This window comes from Ranitomeya variabilis, chromosome 2 (assembly GCF_051348905.1).
Source record: "Ranitomeya variabilis isolate aRanVar5 chromosome 2, aRanVar5.hap1, whole genome shotgun sequence".
NCBI classification, from domain to species: domain Eukaryota; kingdom Metazoa; phylum Chordata; class Amphibia; order Anura; family Dendrobatidae; genus Ranitomeya; species Ranitomeya variabilis.
In genome coordinates this window covers 1,069,479,798-1,069,500,545 of record NC_135233.1, presented here as the reverse complement: position 1 = coordinate 1,069,500,545, position 20,748 = coordinate 1,069,479,798, and the positions used below count along the sequence as shown (strand labels likewise).

The 20,748-nt window shown below is 47.4% G+C and overlaps 1 protein-coding gene across 2 annotated transcripts in view; it reads right to left on the bottom strand.

Moving 5' to 3' along the window:
- CLIC5 (chloride intracellular channel 5) overlaps positions 1–20,748 on the bottom strand; it is a 194,135-nt gene that overhangs the window by 54,176 nt on the left and 119,211 nt on the right. For both annotated transcript variants that reach the window (XM_077291570.1, XM_077291571.1), the window contains exons 2-3: positions 5,042–5,151; positions 4,745–4,870 (exon numbers count right to left, since the gene is read on the bottom strand). In XM_077291570.1, the coding sequence (XP_077147685.1) occupies positions 4,745–4,870; positions 5,042–5,151 (236 nt within the window). The remainder of the gene's footprint in view (positions 1–4,744; positions 4,871–5,041; positions 5,152–20,748) is intronic.

Below are 20,748 nucleotides of genomic sequence, written 5' to 3'. Positions count from 1 at the left end.
ATCCCGTAAGCACAGCAGGGGAGGACCACAACACACAAGCGCTAGAAGGTAGGCACAGATTTCCACCTGCAAAGGGAACTCTGGAGGTGCCATCGGACCGGCCGGACTCACGCAGTCCGGTTAACCGTATTCCAGACTGAGGATCCTGAAGCCTTCAGTAAAGAGGTAAAGAGACTGCAACCTGGTGTCCTCGTTATTTACTGCGACCTGCACCACACCACAACCTCACATCACTCTCCACCTTCATTGGACGCCCCTCAGCAGGGTCACGGGCCGGGTCTGGCCACCGTGACAACCCCAGAACTGACACAGAGGACCGGTACCGGGTACCCCTCGGCCCTGCGGCAGTGGGGGCGCTCCACATACACCTTGTACACACACGGCTCTGCTCCGTACACCTCGTACACACACACGACTCTGCTCCATACACATTGCACATGCGGCTCCGCTCCGTACACCTCGTACACACGTGGCTCTGCTCCGTACACCTCGTACACACAGCTCTGCTCCGTACACCTCATACACACACGGTTCCGCTCCGTACACCTCATACACACACAGCTCTGCTACATCCACACTGTAAACACCTCCTGACCCCACACATAAATTTACCCTCATCCAGCACCATGACAACCAGCAGAGTCCTGCATACATAGACGGAGGTCCCGATCATGTCACCCCTGACTCCTCCCTTCCTGTGACCTCATCACAGGTCCTGTGCGCACAGAGCAGACATATATGTGGTGTTCTGCTCTGCGGCTGGAGGGATCAGGATGAGGCTGACAGTGCAGTGTGGGAAAACTAATGTCCCGCCCGTGACTGCTGGGCAGACGGTCAAAATCGGGACAGCCCCGCTGGATCCGGGACAGTTGGGAGGTGTGTGCATGACCATCAGCGCGTGCGGTCCCTGGCTGCCACTTTGGAAGCTATCCGCAGGTTGCGAGGTCCTCTGCAGCAGGTGCATGACTTTCCATGTGTATCCAGGCTTGCAGCTGCTGCCAGGTGCCCTAGGCCTCTGTTCCTGTGCTGGCTATGCTGTACTGATTTCTGTCTTTGCTTAGGGTGCGCGCGGCCACACCTTCCCCGCTTTTATTAGGGGCAGTGTGTGGAGCACCTGCTAGGACTGTGGGGTACTCGATACCGGGCCAGTTTCTTAAAGGGATGTGTCAGGGCAGCAGTGACCCGGTCCATGGCCCTGGACGTCCAATTAAAGGGGAAAAAAGTGTAGTGAGAAATAGTCTATAGAGTAATGTTCGTGACGCTACCTGTCGTACTTGGCCAGGGATGGCCAATGCTGCTTAAAGGGATCCGCTGGGGCCAATGGTAATGCAGCTTAGATGGTTTTGCTCCCCACAGGTGGAGCAGATGACCCAGGACTACCAGGACAGTCTAAGAAGGGTTGTAGGTGTTGAGGTGCAGGAAAGAATTGGAGGACACAGGGTTTCTGTCTCTTTACCCTTTACTGGTGGAATTGCAGTCCAGGGCACAGATTACAGGTGATCTTGAAATCTGGGCAGCCTGGAAGTGGTTCGGAATCCCCCTAGCCAGGCTGGGGTTGGAATCCTTCCTTTCTGCACTGAATTCAAGGTTCTTGATGCTTTAGCTTTCCTCAGGTCCCTCTCTCAATCTGTCCCTCAGGTGGAACTCTACCCGCATCGCGGGCAGCTCGAGCCTTTTTACAGGTGTTCCTTCTCTCGTGGTTGTAGAAAAGCCGCGGAGACACCATCACGTATTTCTCAACGCAAGCAATGAATAGCCAGGTCTTTCACCGGGAAGGAACAACCACGGGAAGGGCAGCATCCAAGAAAGGAAAATCACCTATGCCAAAACATGGTATCCATCCACAGACAGCTATTTCGGGGTATTTGCCCCTCATCAGTGTGGAGTAGGAAAGTGGCTATTAGGAGCAGTGCCTAGTTAAAAGACTATAAACATAAGGATGAATGAAAAAGCCATGGAGACACCATCACGTGTTTCTCAATGCAAGCAATGAATAGCCAGGTGTCTCCGCGGCTTTTCTACATGCATTTGCATATTTCCCTTTAGGGATGGGGGCAGTGTTCTGGATCACTGCGTTGAGAAACACGTGATGGTGTCTCCGTGGTGTTGGATGTTTTGATCTCCCCGAGATCATTCATCCTTATGTTTATAGTCTTTTCACTAGGCACTGCTCCTAATAGCCAGTTTCCTACTCCACACTGATGAGGGGCAAATACCCCGAAACAGCTGTCTGTGGATGGATACCATGTTTTGGCATAGGTGGTTTTCCTTTCTTGGATGCTGCCCTTCCCATGGTTGTTCCTTCCCGGTGAAAGACGTGGCTATTCATTGCTTGCATTGAGAAACACGTGATGGTGTATCCGCGGTGTTGGATGTTTTGATCTCCCCGAGGTCATTCATCCTTATGTTTATAGCCTTCTCTCGTGGTGACTCCGGGCTCTAATCTGCTGCTGTGCCTTCAGGTGTCGGTGGTGGCCAGAAGACCTGCATGCAATTCCCACACAACCTCAGACTCCGGTGTCCGTTTTTATGCGCTCAAACCTGGAGTGAGCCCAATCGCAGCTCCACTCCCATTTCTCTCTCCTCCTGCGCTTCCTCTCCCTTCACTGTCTCACACAGACTGCCCTCTAATTCCCCCTCCAGACCAGAACTTATAGGGAAGCTACCCTGAAACCGGATCTAGAGCTCCCCCTTCTGGCCTGGAGTCAGGAAAGTGTTGTATGCTAGTGTTACCTGCTAAGGGAATTCCTTTTCGCTTCCAGGCATGGCATCACCCTCTCTGGGAGGCAGGCAATACCACTGTGGCATCCGGATTCCTGGGGTGCCACATGTGTGCGCTTAAATTGCTGTCCCCAGCCTATTGCTGAGGGGCAGCTCCTATTTAAAGTTCCTCTTCCCTGTTGGGTGTTGCCAGAGCTTCTCATTAGGTTTCTGAACCTAGCCATGTGTGTTTGGTCCTCCATGATGCTTCTGGTTTGCCTGGTCTTCAGCTCCTGTTCTGCCTGCTACCAGTTCCAGGAAAGCTGATGTCTTTGTCCCTGGGCCCGTCCTGTCTATGTGTTGGCACCAAAGTCCTTGCTTTGAATGTGGATTCCTGCTATGTGATATTCTTGAAATCCTTCTGTGTCTTGAACTATGTACCCAGTGACTTTCCGGTCCAAGCCTGCGGTGCTTGCACCATCCCGCTTGAGTTCCTTTCTAGGTCGTGTCAGATGTCCGGATCCTGGTGTTCACTGCCTGATGCCTGAAGCCTGATGACCTCTGTCTGGTGCCTGGAGACTGATGACCACAGCTCGATGTCCTGACGGTGTCCCTGATGTCCTGCCAGAGTCTCTAATGTCCTGCCTGTGTCCTGACGTTCCTTGCCTGGAGCCGTGTCTGTTGTCCAGAGTCCAGATGTCCTGCCTTTGTCCTAGATGACCAGCCTGTGTCCAGATGTCCAGTCTGTGGTCCTGGTGGTCCAGCCGGCATTTCAGAGTTGGTTCCATTCGTGTTCCTGGATGGGCTCCTCCTCCGTGTTTCTGGGGAGTCTCCAGTCTACTAGTGTTCCTCGGTGATGGCTTTGCCTGTGTGTCCTGGATCTGACCAGCCGACGTCTTGAGCTTCCATGTTGGTGTTCCTGGACCTGTGCTGTTCATGTCTTGCCTGTGTCCCAATGTCCTGCCTGTTTCCTGGGGTCCATCCAGTGACATCGTCTTTCTGAGGGTGGTGTCTGATGTTCTCCTGCTGTGTCAAAGCTACGCCTGAGGCCTAAGAGAGAAGTTCCCCTGATATGCCCGTGCCAGATAATCCAGGACTGCATCAACCTGTGATGACCTCTTGCCACCATCTGACGTCTGCTGTCCTGAGATGTTCACTCTTCCTTTATGTGCGGAATCGGGAGCCTACATTGTTATGTCTTGTGTTCTGTATGATGACTTTGTTTAAGTAAACTTTGCCACAGACCCTGATCGCTGCCTTTCCCTAGTCCGGGTAGGCCCGAGTCCTCCTCTGTGGTCCAGTGGGACCACATTCCATTACTATCTGGGACGCACGCCCCACGTCGTCGTGGCCTGACGACGTGGGAGCGTAAGCTAACTAAGCTAAGCCACCTCTATCCATCGTGACATATTTGATATACACTGTCTATATGCAGATTTGTTATCGGGTTTACTGCTTGTATTCTGGTGTAGAAGCCTCACAGGGTTATCCATCCGTATTGCTAATTCTAGTCAAAAGAAAAGAACAATCGTGTCTAGGTCTGTCGGTTGCAGGTGCGAGCGCAGAGGAGGGTGTGAGGGCTCTGCTCACAATGAGCAAACACATAATAATACAATGTGACCAGGAGGAAAAGACACAAGTGACAAGCTGTGAAAGCACCCAAAGAGGAGGAGATAGATATCCATTTGTATAAATAATAAAAAATAAAAAAAGAGACAGCACTCCAATAAATGATGAAAAAAGTGGACTTTATTAGCCCATATGGTGTGGCAACGTTTCGGCTGTGACCAGCCTTTCTCTAGGTAATAGATGATAGAGAGAAAAAAGTGAAAAGCAGCATCAGGCAACAGTATGTCTGGGTGCTATGCCTCCAAGGCAACAACCAAACCTCTATGTAGAAGACAAAAAATGAAGGTAGAACACCAGTTAAAGGTGAATAAGGTGCTTATTTAATTGCCCAAAGTGGGCACTGGTTTTCCATCTATTACACACATGTCAATGTCACTGGCCATCTATTATAAGTGTTGTAGTCCATGACATTTACCTTGGTGGTGCCAGCGACTCCTCCAGGAATTCCTCTATCTTGTTGACGTCGGTCTTTACCTCCCCATTATAGGTCAGGAAGGGCGGGTGTGTGCCTGGGGCGAGGTTGTGTAGGTCCGCTGGCTTTCTACAATATGGAAGAGATAGGACATAATAGTCTGATGATAACTTTCAGCTCATTCTATATTTACCCAGAGGCGGGGAGGCCATAAAGAAGCGATCCCATAAGTTTTCATACTATGGGCCAAACCCTCCCGCTCAGTCGTAGTTGTGGCCACATCCATTGCTTGGTTCCTACCTCTTCAGGTCGACTGTGGTGACATTGAAGACAACACCTTTAAGCCAAAGAATCATGAAGAGGCGCTGAGAGAAAGGACAGTTCCCGATACTTTCTCCATCACTTCCAGCCTGGAAAATACCAAGCAGGAATCATCAATACAAGTCTCATAATGTGCATCATGGGTCATTTAGGATATACTGCTATTAAAATATTAGTTATACAGGATGCAGTGTTACCATAATATATTATATAGAATGTTCTGTTATTCTAATATATGGTATATAGGATGTATGTTGCACAGCAGGGGTGCCCAGCTTTTTCGTTGACATAGCGTGGGTTGTTAATGCCGGCTGGTACTTTGCTCCCTCTGCCCCCGTGAACTATTAGCTCTCCGTGTCTCCTCGACTAGTCCAGCATTGAATCCCTTCTCCTCCAAGCAAATTTATTGTAATTCTAATGGTCATTTGCCCTTTGACCCTCAAGACAATTTCTTCTTTTTGCTGAAATCTTGCACAACATTTTTTTAAAAAAAGGTTCACGTGTTTATATTACCTTACTTTTTTTGCATTTTTGTGGTGTTTTTTAGTTAATTAATTTATTACTAGATGGAGGCCAGATGCTATTGCAGCGCCCCAGAGTTCTGGTCGTTGCAGTACTGTGGCTTCGCCGCTAAGGGGAGCCATGGTACGTTCGATGGCACCAAAGGAGTTCCTCCAATCAGGTATCACAGACACCAATATGTTTCACAGCTGGGCCTCCGGGGGGAGCTAAGGGTGCTATTCATTAGGCCACTCCCCACCATAGTGGGTAAACTGGGGGTCAGGCAGAAAGTTAGAGAGAACGCTGACGGGATTGAACGGAGCAACACCCTGTGGCAGGGGGTGTTGTGAAGGGAGAGACTGTAGGGTCTCTGCCAGGGGTGGGATCCTGGCAGAGGCTTGGCATTGAAAGAACGTAACGGGTCCGCGCAGGCTCCTGGAAGCGGCGGGACTCAAGGAAAGGACTAGAAGCGAGACAGATTGTGCTGAGTGAGAAACGAGATCAAGCAGAAGGAGAATACCAGCAGGGGTTTTGTTGAAAGAGGCAGCACCCTGCTGAGGCGCAATACCGGTGGCCGGAACGCCGAGGGAGTGGATTAGAATACAGCTTCAAGCCATACTCCAAACAGCGGCAGGACAGTCAGTCTCAGGCGGGCTGTCTACCACATATCACCTATGAAGTCTTGGGGGGCAATTGCGGGAGAGGGGCGACTCTAGGGTCCCGGAAGAACTCCAGGCCTACCTGACAAACGGGTGCCATTCCAACCTGAATACAGGGAAGGGGTGGATTACAGAGGAACATCAAATCGAGTTGTGAGGGAACTTAAGAAACAGACACAACCGTTGTGGGGTTACTTTCCGTAAGCACAGCAGGGAAGGACTACAACACATAGCGCTAGAAGGAAGGCACAGATTTCCACCTGAGAGGAGAACTCTGGAGGTGCCATTGGACCGGCCGGACTTGCGTAGCCTGGTGAACCGTGTTCTGGACTGAGGACTCAGAGATCTCCAGTAAAGAGGTAAAGAGACTGCAACCTGGTGTCCTCGTTATTTACCGCGACTAACACCCCACAACTGCACCGCTCCATCGCTACTATTACTACCACCTATTACACCGGACGTCCCCCACTGACGGACAGGGCCACGGACCGGGTCTAGCCACCGTGACAACCCCGAGACTGAGAACTAGAGGCCCGGCTCCGGGTACCCCTCGGCCCTGCGGCGGTGTGGGGGCGCGCCGCAGACTTGGCGTCACGAACAGGATCTACTTAAGCCTGAAGAATCAGGTCATGTGTGCCTAGAGACTGTGATTTACTGTGCTTGGACTGTACTTTATTGTAAGACTGTGCTGCGCCATTAGCCGCCAAAAGTTCCCGCCAAAAGGCGCCGCCATTGCTACACCCAAGGGGAAGGAGGGCGTGTTATGGGCGGAGACTCCCAGTGTGGCGCGAGAAATGGCTACCGCCCCCTGCACTTCTGGCTGCAGAGGAATGACCTGCCCCAAAGCAGAAGAGAAACACCCCTTGATATGCAACGGCGGGAAGCGGGTGACGGAGAAGCCCGACCTCGGAGAAATGACGGAGCTAGGTGCATGCACTGCCACCGACTATCAGGCAGCAATGATGAACGGCGAGTGCCTGAGCGAGGAAGAAGCGGTTCAGGCCTGCCTTTCTTCACCGGAGGTGGACCGGAGGCCTGCGGATCCGACAGCGGAGTTACGTCCACCAATCCCGACCTCGGAGTTAGAGGAGGAGGAACCACAGCCGGCGGAGCCGAGTCCGAGCATCCCATTGGAGGAGCCCCGGTCCGGGCTGCAGCAGACTCCAGTGTCCTCGTTAACGGACCAGAGCAACGCCGGTGGAACCACATCAGGCGCAGGTATGGGCGGCGCCCCTACTCCCCTGGACGGTTCTGCTCTCCCGACCGATCCTCCCCACAACAGTAACCCCGCGTTTACAATCGACCGGGCGGTTCTCACCCCCGGCGCGTTGGGGAAGTTGTTACCACCATTGCCAACCAGGTGGGGAGAGCCCATAGAAATGGACCCAGGAGGGGTGATGTTCCGATGGGATGTTCCCTGGGTCGAGCAGGATGGGATTCCAATGGAAGGTCTCACTATTGCGATACTTACCTGGGACCAATACAAACAATGCGTGCTCCAGCATTGGGGACAGCGCACCGAAGTTGAAAGACGGGAACTGCAGAGCAAAAAAATGATCTATGATGGGACGGATGCTGTCAGGCGAGGGACGGTGGCGGCATTCCACCCAAAGAAGGGGTGGGGTTCCATTTGGGAGTCGGGTCTACCTACTGGCATCTTCGTTGCCGGCTATGATGTGGAGACTCCCTGCTGTGATCGAGAAGGTGAACCACTCCGGGAGGGGGATCAGGTGACGTATACCCGTCACTGGAACACACAAGGATGGCGTGCCCGGAAAGTTCAGCGATACGAGTCTGAGAGAATGGCACCTGTGGCCCCAACTGTGGTCAATCCAGGGTTGCCAGACCTTGTTACTGTTTCTACTGTACGCTTTGTAGCAGCTCCTGAACTTGCCGACAGAGTTAGGCTTCAAATTCAGACAGCAGGCGACCAGGTGGTCCCTGCGGAGCTTGCCGCTGGTGTCCGTGCTACAGTGGCCGGGGTTCAGGAACCCAAGCCACCAGAAGGAGAATAAACCTCGGAAACCTGAAAATGTAAATAGTTACTGGTTGTCTTTTATTCCTTTAAGTTGCTGCTAAACCCGCCCAGGGTTAATGGATCCCTCTGTTGACCCGGGATCCTCTTTGTTTGTTTTCCTTTTCTGAAGTTGTTGCACAAAAGTTATACAAACTGCAGAAATCATGGACTGTGCATGATTCGAACTTCCCTTGTAAATAGTTTGCACCTTCTTAAAGGTGCTCCCTACTGGTTTTAGCCAAAGACACTTTGCGAAGATATTTGCCCTATTTGTTTGAGCCAAAGACACTTTGTGAAGATACCTTTCCTACCGGTTCTAGTTAAAGACACTTTGCGAAGATACCATGCCGGAACCTTTGCATGGGCCGGTAGGCTGAGAAGACGAGCTACCTTAGAAAGACTTGGTCTCCTCTTAAAGGGGATGTGAGAAACTGAACTTGAGAGAGATACTGTTGCAGAACAGTAATGCCATAATGATGCCTTGAAAAGAAATGTAACTGTTTTACATGCTAAGTTATATGTGTTGAATTTGTTGAAATGTGAAATCTAAATAATGTTTTGCAGAAAGAAAAGATGCAGAGAGCCCGTAGGGGTAGAGATAGAGATCTGCATAGCTGAAAGTAAGCGAAGTAATAATGAAGGTGAGGATAGAAGGTAAACCCCGCGTCCCCATTGAAAGTTACTTTGTTACTAAGGACAGAGAGTGAACCCGTAGGGGTTAGAGAGTGAGTCCTTAAAGGAGCCGAATAGAGCTGGCTCAGAGTTCTTTAAACGAAAGGAATGTTATGTCTATACCATGTATAGTAGAGAAAGGCAGTAGGCCCTGGATGAACAGGGCGGTCCTGTAAAAGAAAGGAGAGGCAGTAGGTCTGGTGCCATAGGGACAGGCGGTCCTGCAGGTTCAAAGTAGGAGAATGTGAAGTTACCTTACCCTGTAATGTGATTATAGGAAGGCCTTTGGTAAACTAAGAGTGTATGTTTCTTAAAGGCAATGTTAATTTATTGTTCCAGAATTTGCACTAAGTAGAATACCCGGTTGGGTAACAGGAGTTATGCATAGCCTGTAATTTATAATGTTGACCATGTTTGTAACGTTAAAAGTGTCCTTACCTCCCATAAAGGGAAGCCTGTTCAAGTATACTTATTGTTTTGCACTCAACAAAATTGTATGTCTGTTTACTAATCTGTATTGTTGTTTTTCTTCCCAGTCCCGGAGTACTGTGTTTAACCAGGGGGGAGTGCAGCGCCCCAGAGTTCTGGTCGTTGCAGTACTGTGGCTTCGCCGCTAAGGGGAGCCATGGTACGTTCGATGGCACCGAAGGAGTTCCTCCAATCAGGTATCACAGACACCAATATGTTTCACAGCTGGGCCTCCGGGGGGAGCTAAGGGTGCTATTCATTAGGCCACTCCCCACCATAGTGGGTAAACTGGGGGTCAGGCAGAAAGTTAGAGAGAACGCTGACGGGATTGAACGGAGCAACACCCTGCGGCAGGGGGTGTTGTGAAGGGAGAGACTGTAGGGTCTCTGCCAGGGGTGGGATCCTGGCAGAGGCTTGGCATTGAAAGAACGTAACGGGTCCGCGCAGGCTCCTGGAAGCGGCGGGACTCAAGGAAAGGACTAGAAGCGAGACAGATTGTGCTGAGTGAGAAACGAGATCAAGCAGAAGGAGAATACCAGCAGGGGTTTTGTTGAAAGAGGCAGCACCCTGCTGAGGCGCAATACCGGTGGCCGGAACGCCGAGGGAGTGGATTAGAATACAGCTTCAAGCCATACTCCAAACAGCGGCAGGACAGTCAGTCTCAGGCGGGCTGTCTACCACATATCACCTATGAAGTCTTGGGGGGCAATTGCGGGAGAGGGGCGACTCTAGGGTCCCGGAAGAACTCCAGGCCTACCTGACAAACGGGTGCCATTCCAACCTGAATACAGGGAAGGGGTGGATTACAGAGGAACATCAAATCGAGTTGTGAGGGAACTTAAGAAACAGACACAACCGTTGTGGGGTTACTTTCCGTAAGCACAGCAGGGAAGGACTACAACACATAGCGCTAGAAGGAAGGCACAGATTTCCACCTGAGAGGAGAACTCTGGAGGTGCCATTGGACCGGCCGGACTTGCGTAGCCTGGTGAACCGTGTTCTGGACTGAGGACTCAGAGATCTCCAGTAAAGAGGTAAAGAGACTGCAACCTGGTGTCCTCGTTATTTACCGCGACTAACACCCCACAACTGCACCGCTCCATCGCTACTATTACTACCACCTATTACACCGGACGTCCCCCACTGACGGACAGGGCCACGGACCGGGTCTAGCCACCGTGACAACCCCGAGACTGAGAACTAGAGGCCCGGCTCCGGGTACCCCTCGGCCCTGCGGCGGTGTGGGGGCGCGCCGCACTATCGCATCGGGAGGGCGGTAATGTCACGATGGGGGCTGGCTTTGCAGCGTTGAGAACCTATCCCCCCATGTGCTCACCTATCCACTCTCTCTTTCCCCATGTGCTGACTTCTCCCGTCTGTGCCCTCTTCTTTGACCTGTCTACCCCATGTGCTATCCCCCTTGTCTGCTGTCTTTCTCCTTCCTGTGCTGTATTCTCCCCTCACTCCTATCACTTGGGTGTCCCAATATGGCGGTCGATGAACTTCCGCCGCTTGGAATTCTGGGATTCAGACACATCTGGACGGAATAGGATGTGAAGACATTACAAGGTAAGTATATATTAAGATTCTATCACTAAACCTAACCCTAGCACTATCCCTAACCCTAACCCTGGCTCTCGTTAGGGTTATAAAAATAATATAAAATCTTAAAGTTTAGTCTAACTTTAGTGGATTTTTGTTTTGTTTTGTTTTGTTTTTACAGGAGACACCTTTTTAAATTTAAGACAGTTTCCCCAGCAGGTCTCTGTCTTTCCACTAACACAATTACAAGTGAGAAATGAGAGTTGTGGAAAAACACAGCACAGACTTTGCCATCTCAGTTGCTGCCTATGCAGAGCATGGCAGCAGAGATACTGTACTCCGCATGCACAGTGACAGGATGTCAAACCTTGTGTCAAGGAGGATACTGTGGTAGAGAGGGGCTAGATGACAGCGGTGTCTGGTTCCACCCACTCCTGCACTGGTTAAAAGTACTTCACTATCGTATTAAACAGTGCAGGTTTTTTCTTTCTGGCAATGCAAGGGATTATCTGTTCAGTTGTAGCTCCTGGAGCTTTCCTACTTGGATTGTCTCAGCTGTTCAGTGTTGGCCACTCCTTTTACTGTGTGGTTCTGGATTTGGAGGTGCAGTTCTTGTTTGGAGTATGGAGATTTGTTCAGGAGATTATTGCTTGGAGTTTTGTGCCCTCATCTTCATCCTCTCCTATTTGGTTTCTCCTTCCTTTTACTCTTCTGTGTCCCAATTTGTTGTTTGGTGAGTGTATTTTGTATGGTTGGTATTTTCATTTATCCCTGTCTGTCTTCCCTTGTTTATCTGGCTAGCATGTTCCAATACATTTCAGTTTCCGCTACCATAAGTGGGATACATCAGGGTAAACATAGGAGCATAGCAAGGCATGAGAACCCCGGCGTCTCCACCTTCAGGAGTAATCCAGGGGACAGGGATAGACCAGGAAACCCCTAGTTCTAGGGACCTGGTTAGTGCCCAAAATCCCAACACCTTCATGACAGCTTGCGTCATCATAGTGGGCTTTGTCAGGTTGGTCGCTGCCTTTGCAAAGCACAGTACCAATGACAATAGTGAAAATGACAGAGGACAGCTGCCGTTCACCTGGAACTTCCTAGCAGCTGATACAACGATTAGTGTGCCACTTTGCCTATTATCTGTATTTTTTTGAGTGGAAAATTTACAATTCTGAAAACATTTCTCACAGAACCCCTACATCTATCTCTACTTTACCATCTCACAGCCACAATTGAAAATAATTACATGTAAGTTAATGCATATCTAAATCTAGGGAAGAATAATAGCTTCATGTTATATATCTGTCCTCAATTCTCAGTCCATTTCCATTCAAAACATTCCTGAAATTCCAATGACAAGACCGTCTCCGGTGAGAGGTCTACAAGGTGTAGTCCCTAAAGATGGAGAAGACCCAATGTGACACTTGTTTTTCATGATTATCGTAGGCTACCCAACGCACATTTTCATCATTCCCACCTCTTCCTTTATGAAGAAGTAGCAATGCAGGAAGGGAGTGGGTACGACGTGACCTGATGGACTGTTGAAGGACAGTCATCCTCTAGTTCTAAGGCCAAGTCGTCCCCCAATAGATTTTTACACCCACTAAACTTACAGTGAGCAATGTTAATAATTTGTAAGGTTATTATTGTGGATAGAATTAGATTTTTCCATTAGTACAGTATGTCCATGGGTGACCCTACCTGCTCCTCAGGGTTTGGGTGGGTGGGAATGAACAGATTATGAGGAGTGTTCAGAAGAATGTGGATGAAGACTAAAGGGTGGAGGCTGTGTACTGGGTGTATTGGCATTGACACTGGTATGAAAATCACACCATCTCCTCCTTTCAGCTGGACTCACATTTCACATCCAAGTATTGAACACTAGGCCAGATTTCTAAGCTTTCACTCCAGACCTCTCTGGTTCTGAACTACTTCATACACTGTCTCGGGTGGCAACTCTTCATCTTATCATTCGAGGCAAACATAGGCCCCCTTGCTTCTCCTACAAGTGGCACCTCATAATCTCTTGCAGCCTCAATGCTTGCCTCCCCAATTGGTGGTATTTTCAACCTCTTACTTGTAGGATCGGTATTTCAGAATTCTTAATACCCATCTGTGAACCTCTCTCCACCTGGGGTGGTGAACCTCTAGAAGAATGATACCCGCCCCTCATCATCCTTCTTTCTGGCTGACTATGACACAGCTTCTCTGTCCCATGCGTCTAACCTGTACTGGGGGTAGGACACAAAAATCAGGCAAGGTTGGACTTCTTGTGACTTGCTTGTCACAGTTTCATTACCCTCAAAGTTGTGATCCTATCCACTGTGACGTATCAACAACATCTAGTGAACTTTGGGCCCATGAGTCTAAACTCTACTGGGGAGGAGACACAAAAATCCGGCAAGGTTGGACTTCTTACGCCTTACTTGTTACATTTTTAGTACCCTCGAGGTTGTGATCCTATCCACTGTGATGTAGCAACAACATCTAGCGAACTTTGGGCCCCGGCGTGTAAACTCTACTGGAGGGGAGACAAAACTCCGGCAAGGTTGGACTTCTTGTCTTGCTTGTCACAGTTTCAGTACCCTCGAGGTTGCGATCATATTCATTGTGTGATGTACCAACAACATTTAGCGAACTTTGGTCGCGCAACAGGTGCCAAGGCCAAAGTATGGCATTTGGTCAATGTAGAAGGGTTTCAGTAGCTCAGAGAGTGAAGAGATGCTGCAAACAAGCCCCTTCTGCTCAGGCAATAGTGCTCTAAGGTAAATGAGCCAAGGTATACCTAATTCCCAAACAACGGATCACCAAGATGACTTTATTTTAAGAAGGGGTAGTCCATGTGAGAGACAGGCATGACACTATAAAAATGTCTCATTCTACAGAGCCACTTCCCATCGGATTAGAGAAATACTGCCGCCTTGTTTTTCAAAGACAGCGCCACCACTATACACAGGTTGTGACTAGAATTGCAGCTAGGCTCCATTTAAATTAATGGGAATGAACTGTAATACTTCACAGTACCTGTTGAGAGGTGTGGCGCTGTTTAGACGTTTGGTGACACATACTGTTAGTTATGCCGGTTACTGCTCTAACAGGAAGTTGGGAACCCTGCTCCCATGAAAAGCTGCTCTGTATACTGGGAGAACTGGGTAATAATCCTTGTGCTAGCCGTATATTGCAGCAATATGGCGGTGGTATAAAACAGACGTAGGAAACAGTGTTTTTACAACCTGGTCGCACTGTACACTTCCATACAGAGGACATCTATGTGACCAGTGAGATGCAGCCGCACAGAAAAGGATGGTAGTCACGGGTTGAAAGTTAACCTCGCCGTGAAACACAAACCTCAGCTAAATTATTCATTGAAATTCCAATACTCAGACTTACAAGAAGAAACACTGCCACGTGTGCAGGGTGTTACGGCGCAGCCTCCGCACCGGCACCCCACGGCCCACATACATTACACGTCGGGCCTAATTCATCTGCGTTGGAGGCGTTAAACACACTTGCTTTCGCTCCTTCATCATTTTTAAGATCTCTGTTTCAGCAAGTCAGAATATTGCTTAAGGTTAAGTCTACACGGCGACATGTGTTGCGCGGCACTGAAATCGGGGCTGTCACACTCCAACCTGCGAAATGGCGGCCCAAATGTTTCCAAAATTATGGGATTTTCTGTTGCTGGTTGTAAATCACTTGACAGCAGGGTTTACTACCGCCAACTGATTTAGTCTGCGCATCCGGATTCATTCTGAACCTTTTTTTCAATCCTTTATTCCATTCTCGAATGCATTTCCAATTTTTATGTAAATGAGCACCAAGTGCAGGGGGCGTGGCCGTGCACTTGCAGCTCGTCAGTCTCTCTCACTTTTTCCTCCTAGCGCTGAACGACTGGTCACTATTGTCTGAGTAACCTGCTTCCTCTGCCGCAGATTTTGCCCAGGCGCCATCATTCCTCACACCAAAGCGTGCAGCAGACACTGGGGGCACTAACACATAGGCAAACACTGAATATATACTTGTAAAAATCAGACACTTAGCGCACAAATTGCCAAATTCCTTTGCGTCCACCAGACATGACTTTCTTTTGATGGGACCCGAACCATTTCTCAAGGGCTATAACTTTAATGATCCGGCGCTAATTAAAAAAACAGCCCTAGGGCTTGTTCAGAGGAGAGCGCATTACACAGAATTGTCCGTGTAATTCAATAGAGCTGATCAAATTGTGGATTTTTCACATGCACCAAAGGTGTGACAAAAATGGCAGCATGCACTTTTCTCTACGGGTTTGTAAAAAAGTGTACGGGTTTGCGAAAAAGTGTACGGGTTAGCAAAAAAATGTACGGGTTTGCGAAAAAGTGTACGGGTTTGTAAAAAAATGTACGGGTTTGCAAAAAGGAGTACGGTTTGCAAAAAAATTTATGGGTTGCTAAAAAGTGTACGGGTTTACAAAAGAGTGTACGGGTTTGCAGGAAAAAAAAATCCCAAACAGGTCATCTGTGTAGCATCCGATTTTTATGGACAGATTGCCATTATTAACACAGGAAGCTATATTTGATAAACTTCATTTTAAAGTGTTAATGTATAAAAATGGACGTCACACGGACATAAAATACGGACACGCTGATGATAACATGGATGAAAATTGTCCCAATTTTTCATACGCTCGTCTGAACCCCAGTTTTAGACTGAGAGAAGAAGCGCGACTTCGGAACCTTCTTCTTTGGCTGAACACTCCTCCCATCAGTTTAAGGCTGCGTTCCCATGGCCATAGTAAACCTAGGGTCAGTCACGTCAGCAAATTGCCATGTGCAGGAGCTGCCTGCTATTTACATGCACCCGTCTGGTCCATAAATCAGAAAAGACTGCAGCATGCTGTGACTTTTATCGCAGGCTCTGAGGTCAATGTAAAAAATAGTCCATGTGAACTAGCGCATAGGCCGTGTTTGGGTCCAAGTCCATTTTCCACCCGGACCAAAAATACATTTGTTTGAATGTACAGTAGTGCTGATTGTAACAAGTCCTAGATGGCCATTAATATTGTAGGTGATAAATATAAATAAACACAAATGTCCTTGTCTTCAGGCATTTCCACTGAAGTTGGATCAGTCTGGAATTTGATTTTCCACTTTGATTCTGAGTATCATTCCAGATCCAGACCTCTAGATAATACATAGAGATAATAGATAGATGATAGATAGATAGATAGATAGATAGATGATAGATAGATAGATAAATAATAGACAGATAGATATCTACTGCATTTGTTAATCCGAGGAGCTTCATAATTACTCTCAGTTTCTGGATTTCTAAGTTTCCAGATAATTTTGCATTTTTTGATATAAAGTGCTGGATGATCAGAATCTCTGGATTATCCTATGCTGGATTAAAGGAATTTTAATCTTTTAACAGTAAGTTCTGCCCAGGCAGGATATGAAGTGCGACAAGTCATCCTCCCCCGCCCACTGCGATCCTCCGCTAGACGCAGCGCACACTGTCATTTCCTTCCCTGATATTCAATCTCATGTGTCTGGATTAAGCTTCGCCATTCAGCCAGAAAAAGCAAAATGAAAGGAGTAACACAATACACAACTGGATAAACAAAGAGGATTACGGGTCCAGAATATACACAGGCACAATGGCCATCATGTGGCTGCGGCTTTGCTACGCCCGGACTTTTATCTGCTGCATTGTGTGCAGACAATATACAGGTACAGTCACAAGTGGCCGCGGTATTATCAGACACAACGTTACTAGAACACCGGCCCCGGGTATGATCCACAGACAGATGGGTCACAACGTGATCACTACCACTGATACATTATCACCAGGCACCACTGCTTCTGTAAAATCTGCCATTTATAATACCAATGCCCTATTATGTGGCTGAGGAGCTTTAGGACTTCATCTGGTATTATGGATTATGTGCAACTGCTACCTCAGCACCCCCATAGCTCTGCCCCTACTAATTTTCTGAACCAAGGATTGGACATGTCGAAATTCAACATGTCCAGTACTTCTTTTCACAACACTTTGCTCTCAGAATGAAGGCATTCGACCTCCATAGAGCCCAGCAGAAGACGCACGTCTGAAAGTGCCACCGCAGTAGATTGCTTTTTGTTGACGTTCACCTGATTTGTCAGCTGAGCATCTAATATTTAGTGATGTCATAATGTTGACATCATAAACCCAAATTGGTCAAAACCAGTTATGGACTTAAAGGGGTTTTCTCATTTTTATTTTCTAGGAGGTCTCCTGCCTCCCGGCTTCCTGATGAAGAGTGACAGTGCTCTCCTGATGATTGTAGTTCGGACCAGGGACATCATCAACACTGGCTCAAACTCTGTGCTCCATGACAATGCAAGCAAGGTTAGGGGCAATGAAGCTGGGTAGATTCAGTAATTCATCCAGCTTCATAGCAGTGCTTACAAGCTCTATTGAAAAGAGCTTGTAAACACTGTTCTCCATGCCCAGGAGGTCAGCCACTATTACAAGTAATTTGCAAAAGTTGCTTGTTTTCACAAACATTTTGCAATTTTAACCATTCATCATGTTGAGAATAACCCTTTTATGGTCAGAAAATTAGGCTCAACCTCCTTTGCCATATGGAGTCAATGACTCAACCGAGGACCCAATGTCGAGTTTTTGTTGGATTGGATTACTCTTGATGCTCTTGTTACTCCGCTCATCATCTTTGACGGTTAACTGTCTATCAGCCATAACCTCCTTCTTCTCATCACGCTTCCTAAAGCTCAAAGTGGACAAAACTGAACTCATCATCTTTTCTCAAATTCACCTAATACCCCTACCAGATCTATCTATCACAATAAATTACATCACACTTTCCCCTGTACCGGAAGTCCACTGCCTCGGAGTAACCTTCAACTCTTCCCTGTCCTTCAAACAGCACCTTCTGCCGCTTTCAACTCAAAAATATTTCCAGAATCCGTCTTTCCTTAATCCTGAATCTAGTAAAATGTTAGTGCATGCCCTGATCATCTCCCGCCTTGACTATTGCAGCATCCTCCTCACTGGTGTTTCTTCTAACACTGCTCTCCTCACTACTCCTCCACTTCTCCCCGCAAATTCATTCAATGGCTTCTATTTCCTCACCGAATCCAGTTCAAGCTACTACTTTGACCTACAATGTCATCCATAACCTCCTTCATATATCTCCAAATTAATCTTCTGATATCTTCTCACGTGTAATCTCTGATCCTCCCAAGACCTTCTTTTCTCCTCCACACTTTTATGTTTCTCACCTAAATGTCTCCCAAGTATCCCTCATCATCTGAAATTCCGCGCCCTAACACATCCGAATATCCACCACATTTGGAATGTTCAGACGCAACTTGAAAAAACATATCTCTTCTAGAAAGCATACAGCCTACAATAACCCACCTCACCACCACAACCCCCCAACCTACTATCTCCTTCCCCATTGCCCTGTAGACAGTAAGCCTTCATGGGCAGGACCCTCTCCATTCTGTACCAGTCCGTCATGGTTACTTTATTCACTGTAATTTATGTATGTATTTAGTATGTTAGGCCTTTCATGTACAGCACCATGGAATCAATGGTGTCCTAAATAATATTTAGCTGAACATCTAGTCTTATGTGATGTCACCATGTTGAGTGCAGTCACATCACATATCCTGGCCCAAGTGTCCAGTGTACTCCAACATTGGAAGAGAGGGCAACAGACCTATAGAAAGCCCATGAAATCGTACACCTTTTGTGGCGATCTCCAATAAGAACCAAGTAGAGTCGACTGTATGGCAATGTTAAGGGGGTTCTTTTTGGGAATATTATTTGGACACTATGTGGCAAATCATAACGAGTAGTCAAAATAAGGCGTTGCGCAGGGCACTTTCCATTCATTTCCCTCTCTATTCTGACAACATGGCTGGGAGATCATCTGCGAAGAATCGTAACACCCTGAATATGATACTGAAACTCCCTAATATAAGGTTCTAACCGGCTCCCAAGTCCTAAATGTTTTCAGTTCTGGAAAAGGATGACTCAGGTAGTTTTACTCGTCAGCTTGAAATACATCACTGTTTAATCTGGCCTTCTGCCTGACACGTTAATGAAGGAGCCATCACAAGACTTCCAAGCTCGTGATACAATTACATATGAGGCAGTGGGAGGTATTATCTTTTGTACGCAAAATTCTCTGGTCTTCGGCAGTTGACGTTGGCATTTTATCAGACCATTTCTCCCAGTCCTTACCTTTACTCTTATCTCATACTATCTCATACTATTGATAAAACATGACATAAAGGTCCGATAAATGGTGACCCACCTCTGGGACCATCGCCTATCGGGGGAACCAAGTAGACCCTGAGGGACCAACGTTGGCAGCATCCATCAACAAAGTAAAAGGAATCAGTCAGTAAGATCATACTCCTCCAAAACCGCCTATATGGGCTGCAGGTCACCACTTTTTAATTATGATAAGGGCTCATTCAGAAGTCCGTGGATTTCGGTTCGATCTCAAACCACAATGCACGGACTGGCCACAGGTCTCCTGACCCAAGCGTGACAACCTCATAGAAATACATGAATCTGTCTCGCTCAGATCAGGATCACCATTGTCAATCCGTGCTTTAGTGGTCAATGTTTTGACCGATTGGCACAAATGTTTGAGTAAACCTGACATCACCACCTATAGTAATGAGCAGCATTGTCACCAATTGCTGCCTCCATCACTAGAACAGGGGTTCCCTTTTGCTCCTCACCACAACTGCTATTGGTAGATGGTCAAGGCTTTTTGAGACATCTGTGTTGCATATACCGGTGGTGGTTCTTCTCACTCGAATTTGACAACTTTATATATTTCTATGAGGCTGTGACTTTCAGATCAGTAGACCCGCAGCCACTTGGAGCATCACAATCCGTACACGGGCCTTGATAAGTGGACGTCTAAATGAGGCTTAATGAGCTGTCATTAATGATGTCAGGGAGCTCTGATGTCACCACTTTATGAAATCACCGATTCATTTTGTCATCACGTTTAGTTCGTGAGCTCTGGTATCATTATTTTCTCTTATGATCAGTGACTAATGATGTCATCACGTTTAATCGGTGAACTCTGATGTCACCACTTTCTCCTATTAGCACTTAATGTTGTCATCACGTCTAATTAATGAACTCCAACGTCATCATTTTCTCTTATGACAAAAAGGCTGACTGGCACTTCCAAGTTAATGTGAACAGGTGCGAACTAGGAGTAGCTACCTCCATATACAATAAACAAAAAAAGCTGCACTCTGTAGTGCTAAAGCATGTCAATGTGAAATATATGAAATATGAATAGCAATACTGCTTCTGGATACTAGGAAAAATTGAGAAGCTTAGCACATAATTTGGCCAATTTATGCATGCCCATCAACCAACGACAAGGCTTGAGACAGTATTGAGACCACTTTGTCGTTGGTTGCTTTAGCACTACTGGGTGCAACTTTTTTGGTTAATTTTCTCTGATGATCAGTGACTAATGATGTCATCACTTTCTCCTATTAGTACTTAACGTTGTCATCACGTCTGTGTCACGAGCTCCGGTATCATCACTTTCTCTTATGACTATTGATTAATGATGTCATCAGTTTTAATCGGCGAGCTCTGATGTCACCACTTTCCTTTTTGATTAGTAAATAATGATGTCATCTCTCACACATTACATGGCTTCTGCCTCTCCACGATAGCTTTCTGTATGTAAGGACACACTTGATCTCTGATGTCATCATTTTTTATTACTAGTAATTAATGATGTCACGGCTTTTAGTCAGTGAGCTCTTATATCTCCATTTTTACTTCTAATT